The 18,127-nt window shown below is 37.7% G+C and overlaps 1 protein-coding gene across 3 annotated transcripts in view; it reads left to right on the forward strand.

Annotated features, from left to right (window-relative positions):
- TBC1D4 (TBC1 domain family member 4) overlaps window positions 1–18,127 on the forward strand; it is a 107,907-nt gene that overhangs the window by 66,477 nt on the left and 23,303 nt on the right. For 2 of the 3 annotated variants that reach the window (XM_032185504.1, XM_032185512.1), the window contains exons 4-10: window positions 880–984; window positions 3,772–3,904; window positions 5,867–5,958; window positions 6,756–6,866; window positions 7,480–7,599; window positions 11,167–11,241; window positions 12,280–12,506. In XM_032185504.1, coding sequence (XP_032041395.1) covers window positions 880–984; window positions 3,772–3,904; window positions 5,867–5,958; window positions 6,756–6,866; window positions 7,480–7,599; window positions 11,167–11,241; window positions 12,280–12,506 — 863 coding nt within the window. Of the gene's footprint in view, window positions 1–879; window positions 985–3,771; window positions 3,905–5,866; window positions 5,959–6,755; window positions 6,867–7,479; window positions 7,600–11,166; window positions 11,242–12,279; window positions 12,507–14,342; window positions 14,493–18,127 lie in introns of all 3 variants that reach the window. The other variant, XM_032185521.1, reaches the window with a different exon arrangement.

An 18,127-nucleotide genomic window follows, 5' to 3' on the forward strand; every position in this document is an offset into this window, starting at 1 on the left:
TCTCCTTTCTGTTGTATTTGAACTTGAGGAATTAGGCTTTCTTTTGGAGAGAATCTGCTATTACCATACTTAGATGATAAAAACATTGGCAAGAGCTTTAACAATAGTGAGTCATGTTCCATGAATCGAGACTGGGAATATAGTGCTTCTTAGGAAGCAGCTCTCTTTGATCTTCTCAGTGCTGTTTTTAGCAAGGCAACATTCCTTCTCAAGCAGTTAGACTAGCAGTTAGATCTTGAAATAAAACATCGGTAGTAATGAGTAGTAATTCTTGAAACTTCTGGTATGTAACAGTCTCAAAACAAAGAATTTATGAATCCAGTTGGAATTCTACATCCCACCGCTCATTCTATGCTCCTTTTGGTGTAGTCCAGGTTTACATTACAGGAAAGAGAAGATCTGTCACTACTTTGATGCTCCTCCAGTCCCATGTTTTAGTGTGGGCTCACAAAAAAAAGTGAAAAGCTGTCCAGCTTTCACTGCAGAGGCAATTCCAGATACAGCCTAGGACTGTTTCGTTGGCTGCCCTGAAAATTCCATTTTCCTAATAGAGGACATTCAGATCCAGATTTATTGCTGTATGAGTTTTGTTTAGTTCATATAGAGAGCTCTATGTACCTTCTTAATGCGAAAAAAAAAAACAACAAAACCAACAATTAATGAAAAATTAATTGTTGTAGTTGTGTAATAGATCATTAGGAGGATGTATTCATAGTTTCTCAAATTTTTGTGTTGGCAAGTGTTGGAGTCTACTTTTTATAGACTATTTTTTGCTTCACTTTGGAAACCAAATGTGTTTGTAAAGTAGTTCATTACTGATGTTTTTAAGCTCTTTTAAACTCATATTTTAATTTTTTTTTTTTTTTTTTTTTTTTTTAGGGTATAAAACATGTTGATCACTTTGGCTTCATTTGCCGGGAATCTGTTGAACCTGGGTTAAGCCAGTATGTTTGCTACGTGTTCCAGTGTGCAAGTGAGTCTTTGGTGAGTATTAAAGTTAGCTATCCTAACTTTTCCAACAAAGCACGTCTAAAGCATTTCCTAAGCCATGGGAGTCTCTGCTCTGCTATATCAGCTGAGCCTCAGTGGTGACATGTTCTAAGGTGTGAGATCTCAACTATGACTTTGAAAATAAGAAAAAACCCACACACATTCTGTTCATGTATAGCCTTATCCTGGTACTCTGCTGATGTGTTTATTAGTAAGAAATGGAAAAAAGTCCAGATGGATGAGTTCACATGCAGGCTGCAAGCATATTTGGACTTTGTATTTTATTTTAACTCTAGCATTTCTGCTTGTTGAGATACTTGGTTGCCCATTAAATATACAATTACATGTATTGTTAACAAAGATGATGTTAAAACCCAAAAAGACTTTTCAGGGTAGGGTTTCTACTACTGGCCTGATCCTGCATGTGGCTTCTGTATTTTCGCTGTGGTCTCTCTTGTTCCTCAGGAGAGGAAAACAACAGCATCTGGTCAAAGAAGCAGAAAACCTAAGTTCACACATGTTACATGTGGATGTATACAACTAAAAAGTCCAATGGGCATTTGATGAAGTATGTATCAATGAGTTGAGGATTACAGTGACAGTGATTTAACTGGTAGAGATAGCTTAATAATGTGAGACATACAGGAAATTATTTTGGCTACTGCATGTTTATTTTGAACTCTGACACTTAAAAAGAAGTTGGTTTCTGTTCTGAAACATATTTGCTACTTATTGCTGTGCTAACATCTGTTAACTCTTTCAACTAAACTTATAAATCATCTTTCTACCTAGCTGCAAATGTGATTTCTAAATCCAGTAGCCAACTTGAGAGTTGATAGATTTATGTCAGTAAAGCTTCTAACAAATAATGTCCCTAGGTGTACTATGGTAGCTGAGGCTGTGCTTTTATCAGGATAAGAGTTCGTTATGGGATCAGATGACTCTTTGTACTAACATGAAATGTTACACCTAACTTATTGATAAATCTGGCCATGAATAATTCAAAGATGCTTAAAATGTGGTGTATAAAGAAACCACATATCTATGAATACTTTTACATAGTCAGCTACTGCTGTATGTGGGTATGTCCACATTGCAATACAAAATGAACAAATTCTTTGACACTAGCAGCAGTGCAGAGCTGTAAAAAACAAGAGCTGTCTGGATTCTACACTGCCATACTATGTTAGTAGTCTTGTGTGTATTGGCTCTAAACCTAACTGCAGTCTGTGCTACACTTCTCATGATTTCAGTGTGGTCAGAATCTATGTGCTTAGCACTGTCCTGTGTATCTTCCATTCAAGATATCTTTGCTACCTTACATTTAAGAATTACACCAGCGTTGCAAGATGGACATTCATATTTCAACGGCCTTCCGTATTGCTTAGAAGAGAACATTCAGGAACTACTTGTAGTGCTTAAAACTCTTATCAAAAATCAGGCCACAATTAATGCAAGTTTCCATGTTCAGGTGCCTTTATTTTTATTTTGTTTGTGCAACTGACAGGCGTTCAGAAAAGCTGGTATATTTTTAATGTTAAACTGCATGATTTTTGTCTCACGTATTTCAGCTTTCTTCAACCTTTTTCTACAGTGTGTAAGGTAAGATCAGGGACATGATCCTAAAGTAGAATACATTTCTTTTCAAAGGTTGTCTTCACTCTTGCCTCCTTCTTTCCATGCTAATGCAAAGACATGGGTAAACAGCTTTTAATAAGGATTGTGTTGCCCTAAAATACAAACACGGAAACTCCAAGTGCTTTGTAGTATATTTGAATGGGTGAGGAGAAATCCTGTCAACTTTTGACCTTTCTATGTGTGGGAACATAGCACTACTGTATTTATGGTAGTGGAAGAGAAAAGATCAAGGCAGACACAAGGTAAGTTAGCAATAGTTATAGATGAGTTATTGGTTGCAGTAAAGCTGGTGGCCAGTCTAGTAGTTTTTTAAACCTGGAAAAAGGTGAACTCCTCTGGGAAGCTTCTGGCTGCCAGCAGGAGAGGTCTGTGGGGTTTTGGGCTAAAATATTTGAGAAGGAGTAAGTGCAGTATACAGGAGAAACTTGAAGCTAAAGAAAATAAATGATTTTTTTTTTTTTTATTTAGTCAGTAACCTTGAGTTGCTGCAGTATGATTTACAAAATCACACTTTCTAAGTGAACTTTAAGATGGTGAGCATCCACACAACTCATATTTCAGTACAGACTATGGAAATGCAGCTTCTCAGAGAACCTTTTTTTCATGCCAAAGAGGTGGTGCAGTTGAACAGTAGAATCTTGGCAATGTAGTCTGAGATCCTTGCACAACGAGTACATGATAAAGTGCTTTCCCAAACTGTGGTTTTATTATCATTTTTACTATTAATGGAAATTTATTGTACAGCTCTGAAGCTCCTTTCAAGTATACTGACAGATGAGTTTCTAGGCACCTTTATTCTTTAGGTGCCTATGCATGCAGATTTTGAACATATCCCAGATGCAATGGGAGCTAGATGTGGAGTCCCTTCTAAATACAGGTGTCTGTCTTCCATTCTTATATGTCCATTTACCTTTTGAAGTTCTTTACATTGCTAAGTCCTCTTTCAGAAAACAGCTGAAAGCTGTTAACACCTCATTTACCTTCAGAGAATAGGCTGGGGATGCAACCTTGATCTCTTTAGAAAACAGCAAACATTTTTTTTGATTGCAAAGCACCTGTTTCTGATGTGATTTGTAAGCCTTATTTGATGTATATAGCGTGGGTTTTTGTTTATATGCTGTCTTTTTGCTCCTTCTCCTTTAGGTTGATGAGGTAATGCTTACCCTGAAACAAGCCTTTAGCACTGCTGCAGCTCTTCAAAATGCCAAGACACAGGTTAAACTGTGTGAGGCCTGCCCAATGCATTCATTGCACAAACTTTGTGAAAGAATTGAAGGTAACAGCTGAGTTTATTTTTTATTTTATTTTTTAAAATTTTGTTTATTCTAGAATTATCATGCTATCATAATAGCGTCATACTATCATCATTATCATGTTCAATTTAATTATATCAGTTGTGCGCTTTCAACTTATGTGATGTAAGAACAGAGGGAAAAGTATCCCAATAAGCAGGTCTTACCATCACTTTCCACTCTGTACAATTAAATGAAGGTGACTGTAATAATGCTATTGCAACTAAGTGTAGTACAGCCTGTATTATATATACATACTCTTTCATTGTCATACTTCTCTTAAACTTTGAGAGCCAAAAAAACCAACAGCTCTTCCTTTTGTTATCCTGAAGATGCATTCTTTCAAAATGGGTCATAAAAAGACAGTGTTGATCAAGAAATGGTCTTTCTTTCTCATGTGTTCCTTCCTTCCTCTGTGTTGATTTTTTTTGCCTTTTTTTTTAACTTAAAACAAAAACAAAAACTTTTTTGTTTTCATTCTCTTATATACTTCAAAGCCTGGTTTCCTTTCTATTATAGGACATAAATTAAGATAGACGATTAATATCTAATAAAGTCAAGGCAAATGACCTGACTTTTCAAATATGAATCCACAACCCTTTTTGGTTTCTGTAGAAGTGAGATATGCTAGAACCTCTGCAAAATACAAGATAGAATTCTAAAAATATTAATTGCAGGATCCTATTTTTTGTAGCCTGATATGTCTCCTGGTAAAATGTTGTATGCAAAAAAAAAAAAAAAAAAAAAAGGGCAAGTATGTTATGATGATCTTGTATCTTCTGGTCTGGTTGCAATGATGATGGTAATTACCAGCTCTCCCATTCATCAAAAGTCAATATTGCTACTTATCTCCCTCTGGTGGATGAAAAAAAAGCGCCTATAAAATTCTAGCAGAGAGGCATTCTTTCAAGCTTGTAACTGATACATTTTCTGAGTTCAGAAAAAGGCATTCAAAGGCATTAACTGGAAAAGTCTTCTGTAAATGGAAAACTACAGGAGCTGCTGTATAAGGCAGCATCAGTATCTTGAATATGGGCACTTGCAAGACAGGGTCAACTATCTGGTATCAAAATATATATATATTTTTTTAGGATAAAAAGTTGAATACAAAGTTTAAGAAATTTGTATTATGTTAGTTACTGACTGAAAGATTTTAGTGTCCTTTTCATTTTATTTTTCTTCTTGGTTTAGAATCTACAAATTTATCATAATGAAACCCAGGACTTCATGGCTTTTGAAAATCTTTATCTGCTCTGATTGCAATTATGTATGAATGATATCTACCTTGGGTGGAGAAACATATATTTTCATCTGATTTGCTGTTTTTTTTTTTTTTTTTTTTTTCTCCTATTTTTTTTTTTGATTCCTAGAATAAGGTCTGTAAGCAAATGTAGATTTTATCAAAAATAAGAAATTATTATTATTATTTTAATGTATTGCTTTTATTCTGCTCTTGCTTTTAATGTGATGTCTTCTCTTCTCTGGTGGTATGACCTGCACCGCTTCTTTCCTTGTCTAGAAATTCATATAACCTTTCAATTAAAAGCCTCTGAAAGCTGTTTAGTATCTTGTGCAATGAGTAACTTTCAAGTTAGATCCCTGATTTGTTTCTCTCTTCCTCCCATCCCATACAGATGTCAGGCTTCTGTCATAGTGATCTCTTGGTACTAGGATGGCAGATGTCAGTGGGGTAGAGACTGCAACCTTATACTCAGGAGCCAGCTGCTTAGCTGCTGTTAGTTCTATTTTTACTGCTAACGAAATAAGAAAACATATGGTTTAGCAAAACCTGAAGTATCTTGTATCAAGTACACCACAGATATCCTAATATCATACATCAAACTTTTTTGAACTTAAATGCAAGTTTATAGTTATTAATTTTTTTTGAAGTGTTTTGAGAGATCGTTTGGGAGTCTAGAAGCTTTACTTTTATTTTCTCTTCTCAGGGCTTTATCCACCAAGAGCCAAGCTAGTAATCCAGAGACATCTGTCATCACTAACTGATAATGAGCAAGCAGACATTTTTGAACGTGTTCAGGTAATAAGCTGGAAGCTGTTGTTTCAATTTTGAAGAAGACCATGACAAAATGAACTAAACATTTTTTGGTTTTGTTTTGTTATGCCGTTGATCTAGAATTTACTACTGTTCCACCAAACACCATACTGAAATAGCATGATCCAACCTAATCTAATGTACGGTACACTGCTTTCAGTAAAGTTTTGGTTTCCAAATCTACTGAAACTTTCTGTGTACATACACATGAGATTTTTAATTTTTTTTCCCTAATCTTAGTTCATCTGTAAACATTTTCTTCCTGCCTGAAAGTGATGTGGAAATGAGTTGAGTGTAGGGGAGACATGAAGGTGTCAGGCAGATGGTGAGCATTTTCAGAAGATCTCATTTGACTTAAATTCTGAGGCAAAATGGTGTATACAGATGTACTCAAGTGGATAAACTACACAATAATTTAGGCTTCTAAAGGCTACGCTGTTTTCTAGTAGCCTCTAGAAGGGAATACCTGTTTGATTTATGTGGGTTCTTTATTCCATTTATAAGCTTAGACAGTGACAGACAACCTTTGAAAACAAAACATGTAGTCGTAAGACCCCCTTCCCTCTACATCCTGTAACATTCTCCATATGGAAATTTTTGGTCTGTTTTACTTAGGAGTATGAAAGCACACAAATGATGGTGTAATACAACACATTAATTGTGTACTCTGGCATCTGGAGTGTAAATATATTAACTTCAAAGAATACATACATATGGAAATGAAAATAAGCAAATCATGACTTGAAAGACAACTTTTTTGTTTTCTTTGCTGTTCTTGACAGAAAATGAAGCCTGAAAATGACCAGGAAGAAAATGAACTTGTGATCCTACATCTACGCCAACTCTGTGAAACTAAGCAGAAAACACACGTTCACATTGGTGAAGCACCGTCGGTAAAGCTGAATTTTGTATTATTTCTCTCCCTCTTTTACATCCTATTCAAATGCAACCCTGAATACCAGCAGGGACACTGCTAGAGTTCATCAGGGACAGCTGAAGCTGTGTATTGTAATTGAGAGAGAACTATGAAATAGAAGTGATTTGATTTGATTTACTGTGGCATTTTTATTTTATTTTTTTTTAAGTTTGGAGGCAGAAAGGGAGAGGAAAAAGATAAGCAATTATTTTTAGATCTCAGTTTCTTTACAGGGTGAGGATACCACTTTTTCTTTCCTTTTCCTTCCTCCCTGATCCCTACTCTCAAACACTCATTCCTAGGGAGAATAAAATAAGAACGAAGAGGGCAATGGCTTCAGTTTAAACTACAAGCTTATCTAGCAAAGGAAATGGATAACAATGTTGTTAAATTGATATGCCTTTTCATGATAGTCTTTAGCGATTAAATGTTCCTTTAACTAATACTTTTTTTTTTTTTTTTTTTTTTTTTTTAATAAAGGCCAAGGATGCATTGTTTATTATGTAACTTGGTGCAGCTCTAGTCTTTGGAGGTCTGCAATTGCAAAAAGAATTGCCAAAGCTGAACAGTGTCCTTGTTCTTTTCAACAGATTACTTCTAACAGTGCAATTCCAGAAAACACCACCAGTGGTGGCAGGTTTAAACTTGACGTTCTGAAAAACAAGGCCAAGAAATCCTTGACTAGCTCTCTGGAAAATATCTTCTCAAGGGTAAGATTAACAATTCATTGTCAGCAGTTCTCCCTGATATCCTTGACAGTAAAATCCTGTCAGATTTTTTTTCCCTCAGTCTAAATACTTTATGAAGCTAGATCACTGTTTTGAAATCTGAGGGTTACAGCTGGGCTTATGGTGTCTTAACAATGCTAGAAAGCATATGGTAAGGTCACACACAGAGGAAAAAAGTGACTTTCTGAAAAATGAGCATTCATTGTATGTGGCAAGTGAATTAGCTGAGCATTATCAGATGTTTTGTTTCAGAAAAAAAAACAACAACCTACTCAAGATGGTTTTTATGATCCCATAAAGGGATATATTACCTATTTTTGAAAGTGAATAAATGTCTTTATAGAAACCAGAGATTTTTGTTATTCCGAGAATTAACATTGCCTCTTATATCTAAAAGCTCATGTTGGTCATTAACAATTTTTGGACAGTAGTAGCAAAGTAGTCCTTCTGCAGGAAAAAAAAAAAAACAAAAACAACAACAACAAAAAAAACCCACTGACTTTATTTAAAAAAAAAAAAAAAAAAAAAGAAAAGAGTTATTCCTCATATCAGTGCTGCTAACTAGATGTAGTGTGGATAATTGTTGGGAATTTCTCATATTAATTAGCCTTTTAACAAAGAAATCTAAATTGTAAATTTTGCTTACTGTCCCTTGCTTAGGAGGGAGAATCCTAAAAGCAGAAAAGAAGCGTATAAAGGAGTAACTGAAGAAGGCTGGGTGCCTGGGATCCTGTATGGTGTTACAGAGAAGGTGCAATGAGCTGTGATATTAAATGACTATGTCCAAGTATAGTTCAAGCAGTGAAGTTAAGCTTCTTCTGCTAGTAATTTTAAAAATACCATGTGAAATCAAGGCTTAAGACACTTTTCCTGCAGCTTGTATGGGCATGTCATAAAGTAACCTGCAATCTTGAGATGCCACAGATGTTCTCTGTAAAAGAGGCAAAACACCATTTGCCAGGGACAATCCTTAGAACAGCTTGTACTTAAGGTTAAGGGTGAATTTCACCTAGGGCTAAAGCTCACCTGGTCAAACAGGGCTTATCTTTTGTGGCAAATTTTGCACACTGGGAACTTGATTTGAGTATGGAGAGAGAGAAAATGAGAGATGTTGGTCAGAAGATATGGATATTTTCAGCAGTCTGAAATATCATCGAATGGTGACAGCTAAAGTCATGCTTCTACTGAATCTCATTTCCTTTCCATGTCTAAAGGACATGTGACTGGAAAGTGATCTAGCTCTGATGGTGGGGCACTAACCCTGCAGTCATTGTGGAAAAGGTGAACATCACTGGGAGCATCCCAGTAAAGCAGCCCTGCTGTATATGGACACAGTTCTGTGATCATGTGAAAGAAAAATCATCTAGAAGTAATTCACCGCTGAAGTTGAAATCTCTCTAAGGGGAGACAACTTATCTATTGTTTTTGATATAATTTGTTCCTTTCTCACTCGTAGGATCTCTGAGCCATGCTACATGTTACAGTACAAGGTTCTATTTAGTCTGTGATCTAGTTTAAGAGGACACCCAAATCTGCACTAGGGCTGTTTTAAGTTGCCTGTTTATGAAGCAAACTTGCTGCAGCGAGAAAGATTGTCTCATCTTTTGCTAGAGATCAGGAATAGCAGTATATTGCAGTGAATCATAATGCACACACAGGGATCATCACCGCAGATTCATTTAAGGGTTACACAATACAAGAACTAGAAAAGTAATTTACAACTTGGTTAGATCAGGTATATATGATTGTTTCTATACAGTGTTACTGTATATACACTGTGTGCGATATGTGCATGCATGTGTTGTACAATGACCGTTTTGATAATTCTTACTCTTCAACAGACTACTATAAAAGCCTAATAGATCATGGTTAATTTCTAAAGATATTTAGGCACCAAATACCCATTGGTGTAGTGTTCCCTCCCCTTAAGTCTGCTGCAAATTGCATGGTATTAAGATAAGGGAATGCTAATTGTGTATGACCCAGGCTCTTTATTGCTCTTTATTTTTAAAGTACAATTAGTAACAAAGAGTCTAGGAAATTTATTTTTCAATAAAATTGGCATACAGCATCTTACTGCAGGTAAAAAAAAAAAAAAAAAAAAAAAAGATTTAAATAAAAGTCAGCAAATGTGGGGGGAGACTTAAGCAGCATCAATCTTAGCAGTTTAAGTATGTAGTAACAAGGTATCTAGGAGCACTTTAAATGGATGGCTTTCTAGCTAGATAAATAGCATCAAGTGACATTTTAAGCTACTTGAACAAGTAGCTGCTCACTGCTGACCATAGGGAAACATGCTGGGTTTTGTGCTCTGGCTTCTTACTCACACAGGAATGTCACTTTTTCACTTGTTTGTTTTTGCTGGAATGGTCTTATTTTTGTCAGGTTTGAACTGGAAACAGGCTGTGGTTTTCTAAGGAGATACCTCAGAAAAAATAAATATTACCTCTGTTTGACCTCCTGAACACATTTCTACTAGCCCATGTTGCACTAACCTTTGTGTTTTTCTGAATCAAAAAGCCTTTCTTACGTTGCCAAAAGCATGTGTTTTTAAAGCTACCAAGAAACTTCCGGGTTATCCTTTGCTTGTTTTATTGTGAGAGGGTCAGCGAAGAGATTCTTCAGGCAGAGTATTCATTGGTAATGAGCTTAAATGGGATAATGTACTTAAGGGGCACTGCAAGTCTTGAAAATGAAAATAAACCTCACCAGGAAAAAGTAAACTACATAAATGTTGCTGATGTTGATAAAACTCTGCCCTCTAGTTGCAAGCATACCAAGAAGAGCCCTTGGTCTATCTATAGTTTTCCTAATACCCATATTGTTTTCTCCTTGTTAAAGTAGTGAAAACAATTACTTCAGCAGTTGCTAATGCCCAGCAGTATATGTCACCCATGTTTTGTGGGAGTTAAAGACAGAGGCCGAAGGTAGTAAAAAGCATTGCTAATCTATCACCTCTTTCTGTGAAACTAGATGACTCTGAACAGGTTTGGCAAAGATATGCTGACACTAACAGTTTTGCCTCAGCATTATCATTGAAAAGGTTTGCCTGGATCCAACCTTAGTTGGTTGGAGTTGCAGCAAAAGAGCACTTGTCTCAGTTTTAGCGCTTTCTTTGCTTTTGCCCCAGTGGACTTAATTTGTCTGAAATCTCTGGATGTGTAGTGAGGTCTCTGCAATTATATCATATCAAGTGTATCTGATAGCTGCAGTGCAGGCACAGTATGGAAGTCTGGAGATTTTCTATCTTGACTGTTTAAGCCAACTCAGCTATTTTGTCTCAAATGGATGAAGAAATACTCGGTTGCTTAAGACAAGAGCTGTAGGGTTAAAACTCCTGGGAGTGGGGGGAGAAGATATGTTTCTGCCAGCTAAAGATATTACTGCTTGCAAAATCCAGTGCTTGCCCTATTATGTGTGGTCTTCTGTCAAACGTATTGCATGCCTGAACTGTCCTGTGTTCACCTGCACAGCTGTTGTCATCTTTGTTTAAACTTTGGAAAAAGGAGAAAAAGCCTGGATTAAATTATTCACTTCTTTTTCATGTAGGGAGCCAACAGAATGAGAGGCCGCCTGGGAAGTGTGGACAGCTTTGAGCGCTGCAACAGCCTTGCTTCTGACAAAGTACGTAAGGAGCTTAGTTAAAATTGGCACGCGTTCATGCATGGGTGGTAATGAAGCATAAATATGCCTCTTTTCAGTTTGAAGGAAGTAGCACAAAGCACATCAACTTACAAAATTCAAATAAGAGTTTCCACTGAGAGGCGGAGGTTGTAGGGAAGCTGGAATATATGTTGACTTGGAGCTTCAGCTTCAATCCATTGTTTGATTGCCAGTCCGTTGGCTTTTTTTTTTTTTTTTCCCTTGTTTTGTTTTCTTTTACATTTCCTTTGCTTTTACAAAAAGCAAAGAATTTCTGGTCAGCTTCTACCTTGTTTTGCTGAAGCAATTGAAAATGGTCCTATCTCAATAAAAGGAAATGCTCTGAAGGTGAAGAATCCTTTCTGTAAGTAATAGTTGCTTTAGGGAAGTTAAAATACTGACCTAAAACCAGCTGTTGGGCATGCTTTACAGTGGCAAGGGGGCGGAATCCTGTTCACTTTCATTTTATTTCCTGTTTTCAATGTTTTTCCTCTTACCTCATGCGAGGATTGGTTGCTGTTTTTCCCAGGAGATGGAGATTCTGTTATGGTTTTCCTGCCACAGTTACTCACAAACTGGCTGTGTAATAACAGCCTCTTTTCCAGGATATCACTTTGACGGTACAGGAAGCATGCTCGTGATATGTCGAGGAAACTAGCTAAAAGCGGTTTCCCTAGTCTTTTCAGTCCCTGTGTTCTCCCGAAAGAGCCAGAAGTCTGGTAACAGGAATGCTGATCTTTGTAAGAGGATGCCAGAGTAATTAGTATCTTTTTTGTATTGTACAGAAATTTTTATTCCCCTTTTCTCTTTCCGTTTTTTTTTTTTTTTTTTTTTTTTTTCCTCAAGAAGGATGCTGCTGTTGTAGCGTAAGTTATCAGAGGATGTCTGTTTTGGGTGATAATTAGCATACAATGGGCCGTGACCAGGAGGGAGGAGAGGCTTCGGTGCCCCGATGCGGCGCAGGGCTGGCGGGGTTAGGCGAGCTTTTGCAGGCCTCATTCCTCCAGGACTTCCTTCCAGGACGCTTCGCCGAGCGATTCTCCACCGGCCACTCCTCCGGCGTCACCCGTGTCCTCGGTCTGGCAGCCGTTTCCCGAAGAGGACTCGGACTCCCCCCAGTTCAGGAGGCGCGCTCACACCTTCAGCCACCCTCCCTCTAGCGCCCGGCGGAGGATAACCTTCCAGAACGGGAGGTCCCAGAGCGCCCGGTCCCCGCTCCTGCGGCAGAGCTGCGTCGAGCCGCCGAGGTGAGTCAGAGCTTGACGTGCCATGGGCCTCTTCCCGCCTGACATTTCAGTACACGAACTTATGATGTAAGTGTATTCTGTTTCTGCACTGCTCTGCGTTTATTATTTTTTTCAGCCTGTCTTCTCCGCCTCCAAGTAGTTTGGTGCTTTGCAGTAACTTGCTAATCCCCAGATTAGTGGTCGGGGGGAAGCAACAATCCATCGAATTGATCAGCAGGCTGGATGCCAAATTGGTTGGTTCTTTAGTGGCCAGCTTTGAGATGAGCCTTTATGGCTGTGCCTTTTGGAGGCTGTCAGGCCTTTCGGAGAAGAGATCCCCACCACTTCTAACTGCAGAGACAGTAGCCTGAGGGTTTGCATTGGGATGAAAAAAAGCACTGTCAGTTTCCAGTGTCAGCTGCTGTGTTTGCCAAGCTCCTGGAGAGTATGTCCAGAATTAAAACTACTGAAGAGTCTCACAAAACGACTTAAGGATTAAACACCTACTGTGAACTGTGAGGCATGTGATTTCACTGTTTGCTTTTCTCAGGAGCTTCCCTCTGTAACTTCTTTCCCCTTCCCATTTGGAGGCTCTCCAACTAAATGTCGTGTGGGATACTGCTACTTCAGGAGCACGGCATAGTTCCTTCGCTTGGTCAGGAGGGGTCCCCACAGTCCACTGTGAACCTGCTTGGATGTGCTTATCTTTGTCTGCATCCTGCCTGTCTGTAGTAAGTCACCAGGCAAACTCCAAAACCTTTACAAGACTCAGGATGAGTTTTCTATGCTGGAGAAGCACTTTTTCCAAACTAATCATCTGGTGCAGTTCATGGCTGCAACTTAAGCTTTTTGATGACTCTTTCTAAAAATGGCTTTAAATAATTTATCACATGCTTGGTGTCTACATGAGTATGAATGCCATGCTGGCTTCTAGAGAAAGATAAAGAATTTTATTCTTTTTTAAGAGAATGGAATGGGGGGTGAAGGGTAAGAAACCAGCTTTGAAATAACTTTGTTACATTCTGTTTCTGAAGAGATAACTTTTTTTTTTTTTTTTACTGAGATAAACTTTGGTTATTTTTTTTCCACTTTCCATGTTGTATGCAAACAGGAAACCCTGGCAGTTCAAACCGAAGGACTTGCTGACTTCACTTCTTTGTAATAACTTTAAAGAAGTCACTGATTAATTCACATCATCAGCAGATTTTCAGTCAAAACAGCTTTGTAATAACTTCATTCTTGGCTGAGATTTGCAGTCTCCCCTTTCCTATTGGGGATTATCAAAAATGTTAAGTAGAAGAAACTGCATTGGCTTTAATGTCCCCCCAGCACAGATTTTCTCTAAGTAATGTTTAAAGATATAGTAGGACTGTCTTCCTTGATTAAAATATACAACAACAACAACAAAAAGTCAAAAATTAATTCCATAATAGTGCATTTAAATAATCTCTACTTTGTATAGTGTGTTCTAGCAATCCAGTTATTTCTAAAAGCAAGAAACAAGGGGAAAAAAGCAACAAGGTGATTCGTATTATTGGAAGCAAGTTTCTAAGGAAATTTTTTGAACAGTTCAGAAACACTTTCTGAATTTACTTTGAGAATAAATAAGGCCGAAAATTACGATCATCTGTCTGTTCTTAAATGTCATCAAAATATTTCTTAAAAGAAATCAACCATAACAATAAAATCAATGTTTATCAGGGAAACTGCCCAGTAGTGCATTTGGTATACTCTGTCTTCTGGAAAATTGAGTTACTGTAAGCCAAAATGAGGTACTTGGCCAGTATACTTAAGTGGGATATTTTGTTGTATCTGATTCTGTGCTGACCCATCTATGTTCTCTTATTGCCTGCACAGCCCAATTGTTGGGGTTCGACGCTTTTTCAGTGAGACTGAATCTACATCACCTGGTCTCCCCTCCTCTGTCTCTGCCCCTTCTTTCTTGAAAACCCTTTACCAGGGCTCAGGAAGGTTACTCCAGCACTCTGAAAATGACCTCTCCAAGAGGTGAGAGCATTGTCTCCTCACTAGTTCTTCAGTGCCACCAACTTAACAACACGTTTCCCAGTGCAATGCCACACACGGGATCTCTCCCATCCTGCCTTGAGCTCCTGCATTTCTAACAGACTTTCTAAATACTTGATGCAAATCAGCAAACAGGCTTTTGGCCAAAAAAGCCTGTTAAAAATAGAGGCTTGTCTGCTGACATCTAGTAACTGCGTCCTATTTCTGTTGCAGTGTTTCATATTTGCTGCATCGGTTTGTTGCTTGAAATGCAGTGTTTTTCAGGAGTGTTATGCCACTGTGATGCTTTCTGTGCTGAATGCAAACCAGCATGTGTTGCTGTGATTGTTGGCATATGAAAACGAGAAAAGAGCAAAGTGAGAAGACTACAGTACTAATGTGGCATGTCTGTACATGGGGAAGGGGAAATGCCAAGTTAGCTGAGTGATACTAGCTATGAGATGTTTAGAGGGAATTGCCAAGTGACTTCCAATTACAGATGAGTGAGGAAGAAGCCAAGATGCAAGAAGGGCTTTTCTGACATCAACATTAAAGACTGAGTACCTGGATGGAAGTTATGCATTTTAATATAAGAATAAGCTCTCCTTCTGGAGAGTGCTTGAGGAAATTGCTTATGGGTTATTTGTCTGAAGTATGGCTCCTCCTTATTCGTGATGGACCTTGTTTTGGAATTCTTAATTATTATTTTTTTTATTTTATTTTTATCAGTTGCAAGCCTTTGTTTCTCTTCTGTCAATGACAGCTTCAGTCTGGCCTTGTACACTTAACTGTTCTGAGGTTTCTGCTATTTTTCATCTCTGAAGAAAAGTGACAATAGATTGCATTTGTAACACAAACAGATGATAATGAAATCTTGTTTTCAGTTGTGTCAGGACTCTACTACATGGGGATTTCAGTTCTCAGATGTGTGTGGAACTAAATTAGGGGTGACAAGGTTTTTTACCTTGTGGAATGCAGTTTCATTAAACTTGCTCACTTTTAACGTCACGTCCATTTAAGGATAGACCATAAGAAATGAAGTAAATACACAAAGTAATGTGAGACACAGTTGATTTAAAGGTGGCTTTAAGGTACAGTTTGGATTAGTCGTCTCTAATAATATATAGGTTAGAGTAACTAAATACAAAGTATGTGTTGTCCCTAAAAGCACACCATATCCTGCCTTGATTTTACTGACATTTAAAGTGTCTCTTCCCAGCCTCTAATCTCTTACTAATGTACAGCATGCAGACAAAAACTGTTATGTGGAAATGACCATGAAACACATAGTGAGAAGATTCTACAGTTAAAGTCTTTCCAACAGAATAAACTGGCTTGCAAGTGCAATAAGGTGAGACATCCTTACAGGAAGGTCACCATGTCGCCATAGTGTCAGGACCCTTGCCTATTTCCGTCATGCCCCTGATTCCACAGCTTTTTAAAAGTATATGGTAAATTATTATAAAAGATTCCCTTTCTAATATAGGGGTAATATAAATCAATCATTTTGTATTTTTGAGAGGAATTTCAAGACCAATCTTAGAAATGTTTCACAGCTTTGAAGATGCAATAACTTTCTAAGTGACCCTACCCAAGCACTAATGAATAAGCAGTAAGCAGTGTATGTTTTTGAAATTTGAGAGGAGAAATTGTAGTCTCATCCATTAAATGTAGGCCTTTAATATCACTTGTTCTAAACCTTGTGTCCAGTAATAGTCACTATGTAAGTGAATCAGATGCCTAGATTTTCCATACCTTACTAGACTGAAGTAATACTAGACTAAGCAGCAAGTGAGTTATTATATTAGAAATAAAAGTTATTATATTAGAAATAAAAGAAACTGATGGTTGCACACTGGGATGTGCAGAGATAAGGGTGGAAAAATAACCTCTTACAGACTACCTTAACCTCTTTTTTTGTGTTATAGTCCAGCTTTGTTTCTGAGATCCCTTTAGTTAGCAGTCTTGGTTCAAGCTGAACCAACTCGTGGACATCTGGTCCATTAAACATAGTGCTCTGAATTTGGGGAATGTAGGTACTGACTAAGACTACTTAATGCCAGGTAGTTCCAAGATTAAGTGTCTGAGGTACTACTCTTGGTTTTGGCTATGCATGCAAGTGAAGGTATTAGATTTTATAATAACAGTATTTTGAACTGCAAGATGGGGAGATCTTCAAATTAGTAATTTCCTTAGGAAATTCTGCTTAAGTTTTGTAGTATACAGGTTTTGATATCATTTAATCTTGAATTTGTGTAAAAACTGAAAATGACATCTCGTTTGTTATGGATCTTGCTGGGAGCAACTGGGCCTCTAAACTGTTGTGATAAGGAAATTGCAGTAGCCAAGGGCAAAGCCCTGGCAACTAGTTGGGTTCGTTTTAGTGAAGTGTATGTGAAAAATATATCCAAAAAACCATGCTGAACAAATAATCCCCATATGGTGTGAATCAGGTAATCCAATTGCCATTTTAATTGGCTGATGGAAAACAACATACTTTCCAACTCATGTTTGTTCATCTCTTTAAATTTTCCCCGATTTAGCTTGCAAATGTGTTGATGAAAGTACCTTGTCATTCCAGCAGGTCTGTGCATGAGAGGAAGTTCAAGTCTTTCATGGTGTTATTTTTCTCCTTTGGCTCTGTTTTGCTGAGAGGGCTGCCTGCTATCCTGACAGACTATCAGGCTCAACATGAGGTGTTCCTACTGTTCTTGTGTGACTGTAAGTTGTAATAGAGTGAAGTGTGGCAGCCCTAAAACATGAAGGATGGTAAGGTGTTAGGAGTCCTAATTAAAACTTCTGTGCATTTTCCTCTGAAAGAATAATCACAGTGACTATATGTTCATGAAGTGTATCCTATCCATGTTGCACTGGAGAAAAATTCTTGACAATCTGATTTCCCGTATTGCATAGCTTTGAGGTAACACATACTACAGCAGGCAGCTTTTCTTGGTGTTCTGGTGAACTTCAATGTGCAGGAGCAGAGCCGGTTTCAGTCAGACTTCATTTTAAAAAGATGTTTGATTTGTAGCAGTCAGATGGGTTTATACAAATAGCATCAGTCAGGGTAAGCTGGGGAGTAGGGTGTTAAAAAGCATCTCTGCTTATTATATTTTTGTCTCTATGTATTGGCTGCTCACATTAGAGCACAAAGATGCACATTAGCATCGCATTAAGCATATGGTTACAAATTCGGAAACTGGTAGTAGGGTATTAGAGATACAGGGAACAGTGGCTCTCACCTGACTGTAGAGATCTCCATCTTAGCTAATCAATTGAGAGAAATAAACATTTCTATGGCACAATTGCTCTCATCCTAACATGATTGTCTTGTATTATTCTGACATTTACAGAATAATTACCCTGCCTTTATATCTACCTTTATTTTTGAGCACTAATATAGTCACTTGTGCCAGTCACTGGGAACTTCTTCATTTAGAAAGGATGAATCACAACCCAAATGTCTCTTGACCTTCATTAAAGAACAAGCCCCAGTTGGCTAAGATTTAAATGGTTATTGTTTAAATGGCTCTAATGAGAGACACCCAAAGACAGGAGAAAAAATGCTATTCTTTGGAGAATTTCACTGTGGGAAAAGACATGTCTTTTTCATAGTGTTTGTGAGCATGGTGAGATTT

The sequence above is a fragment of the Aythya fuligula genome, chromosome 1 (assembly GCF_009819795.1).
Source record: "Aythya fuligula isolate bAytFul2 chromosome 1, bAytFul2.pri, whole genome shotgun sequence".
Taxonomy (NCBI): domain Eukaryota; kingdom Metazoa; phylum Chordata; class Aves; order Anseriformes; family Anatidae; genus Aythya; species Aythya fuligula.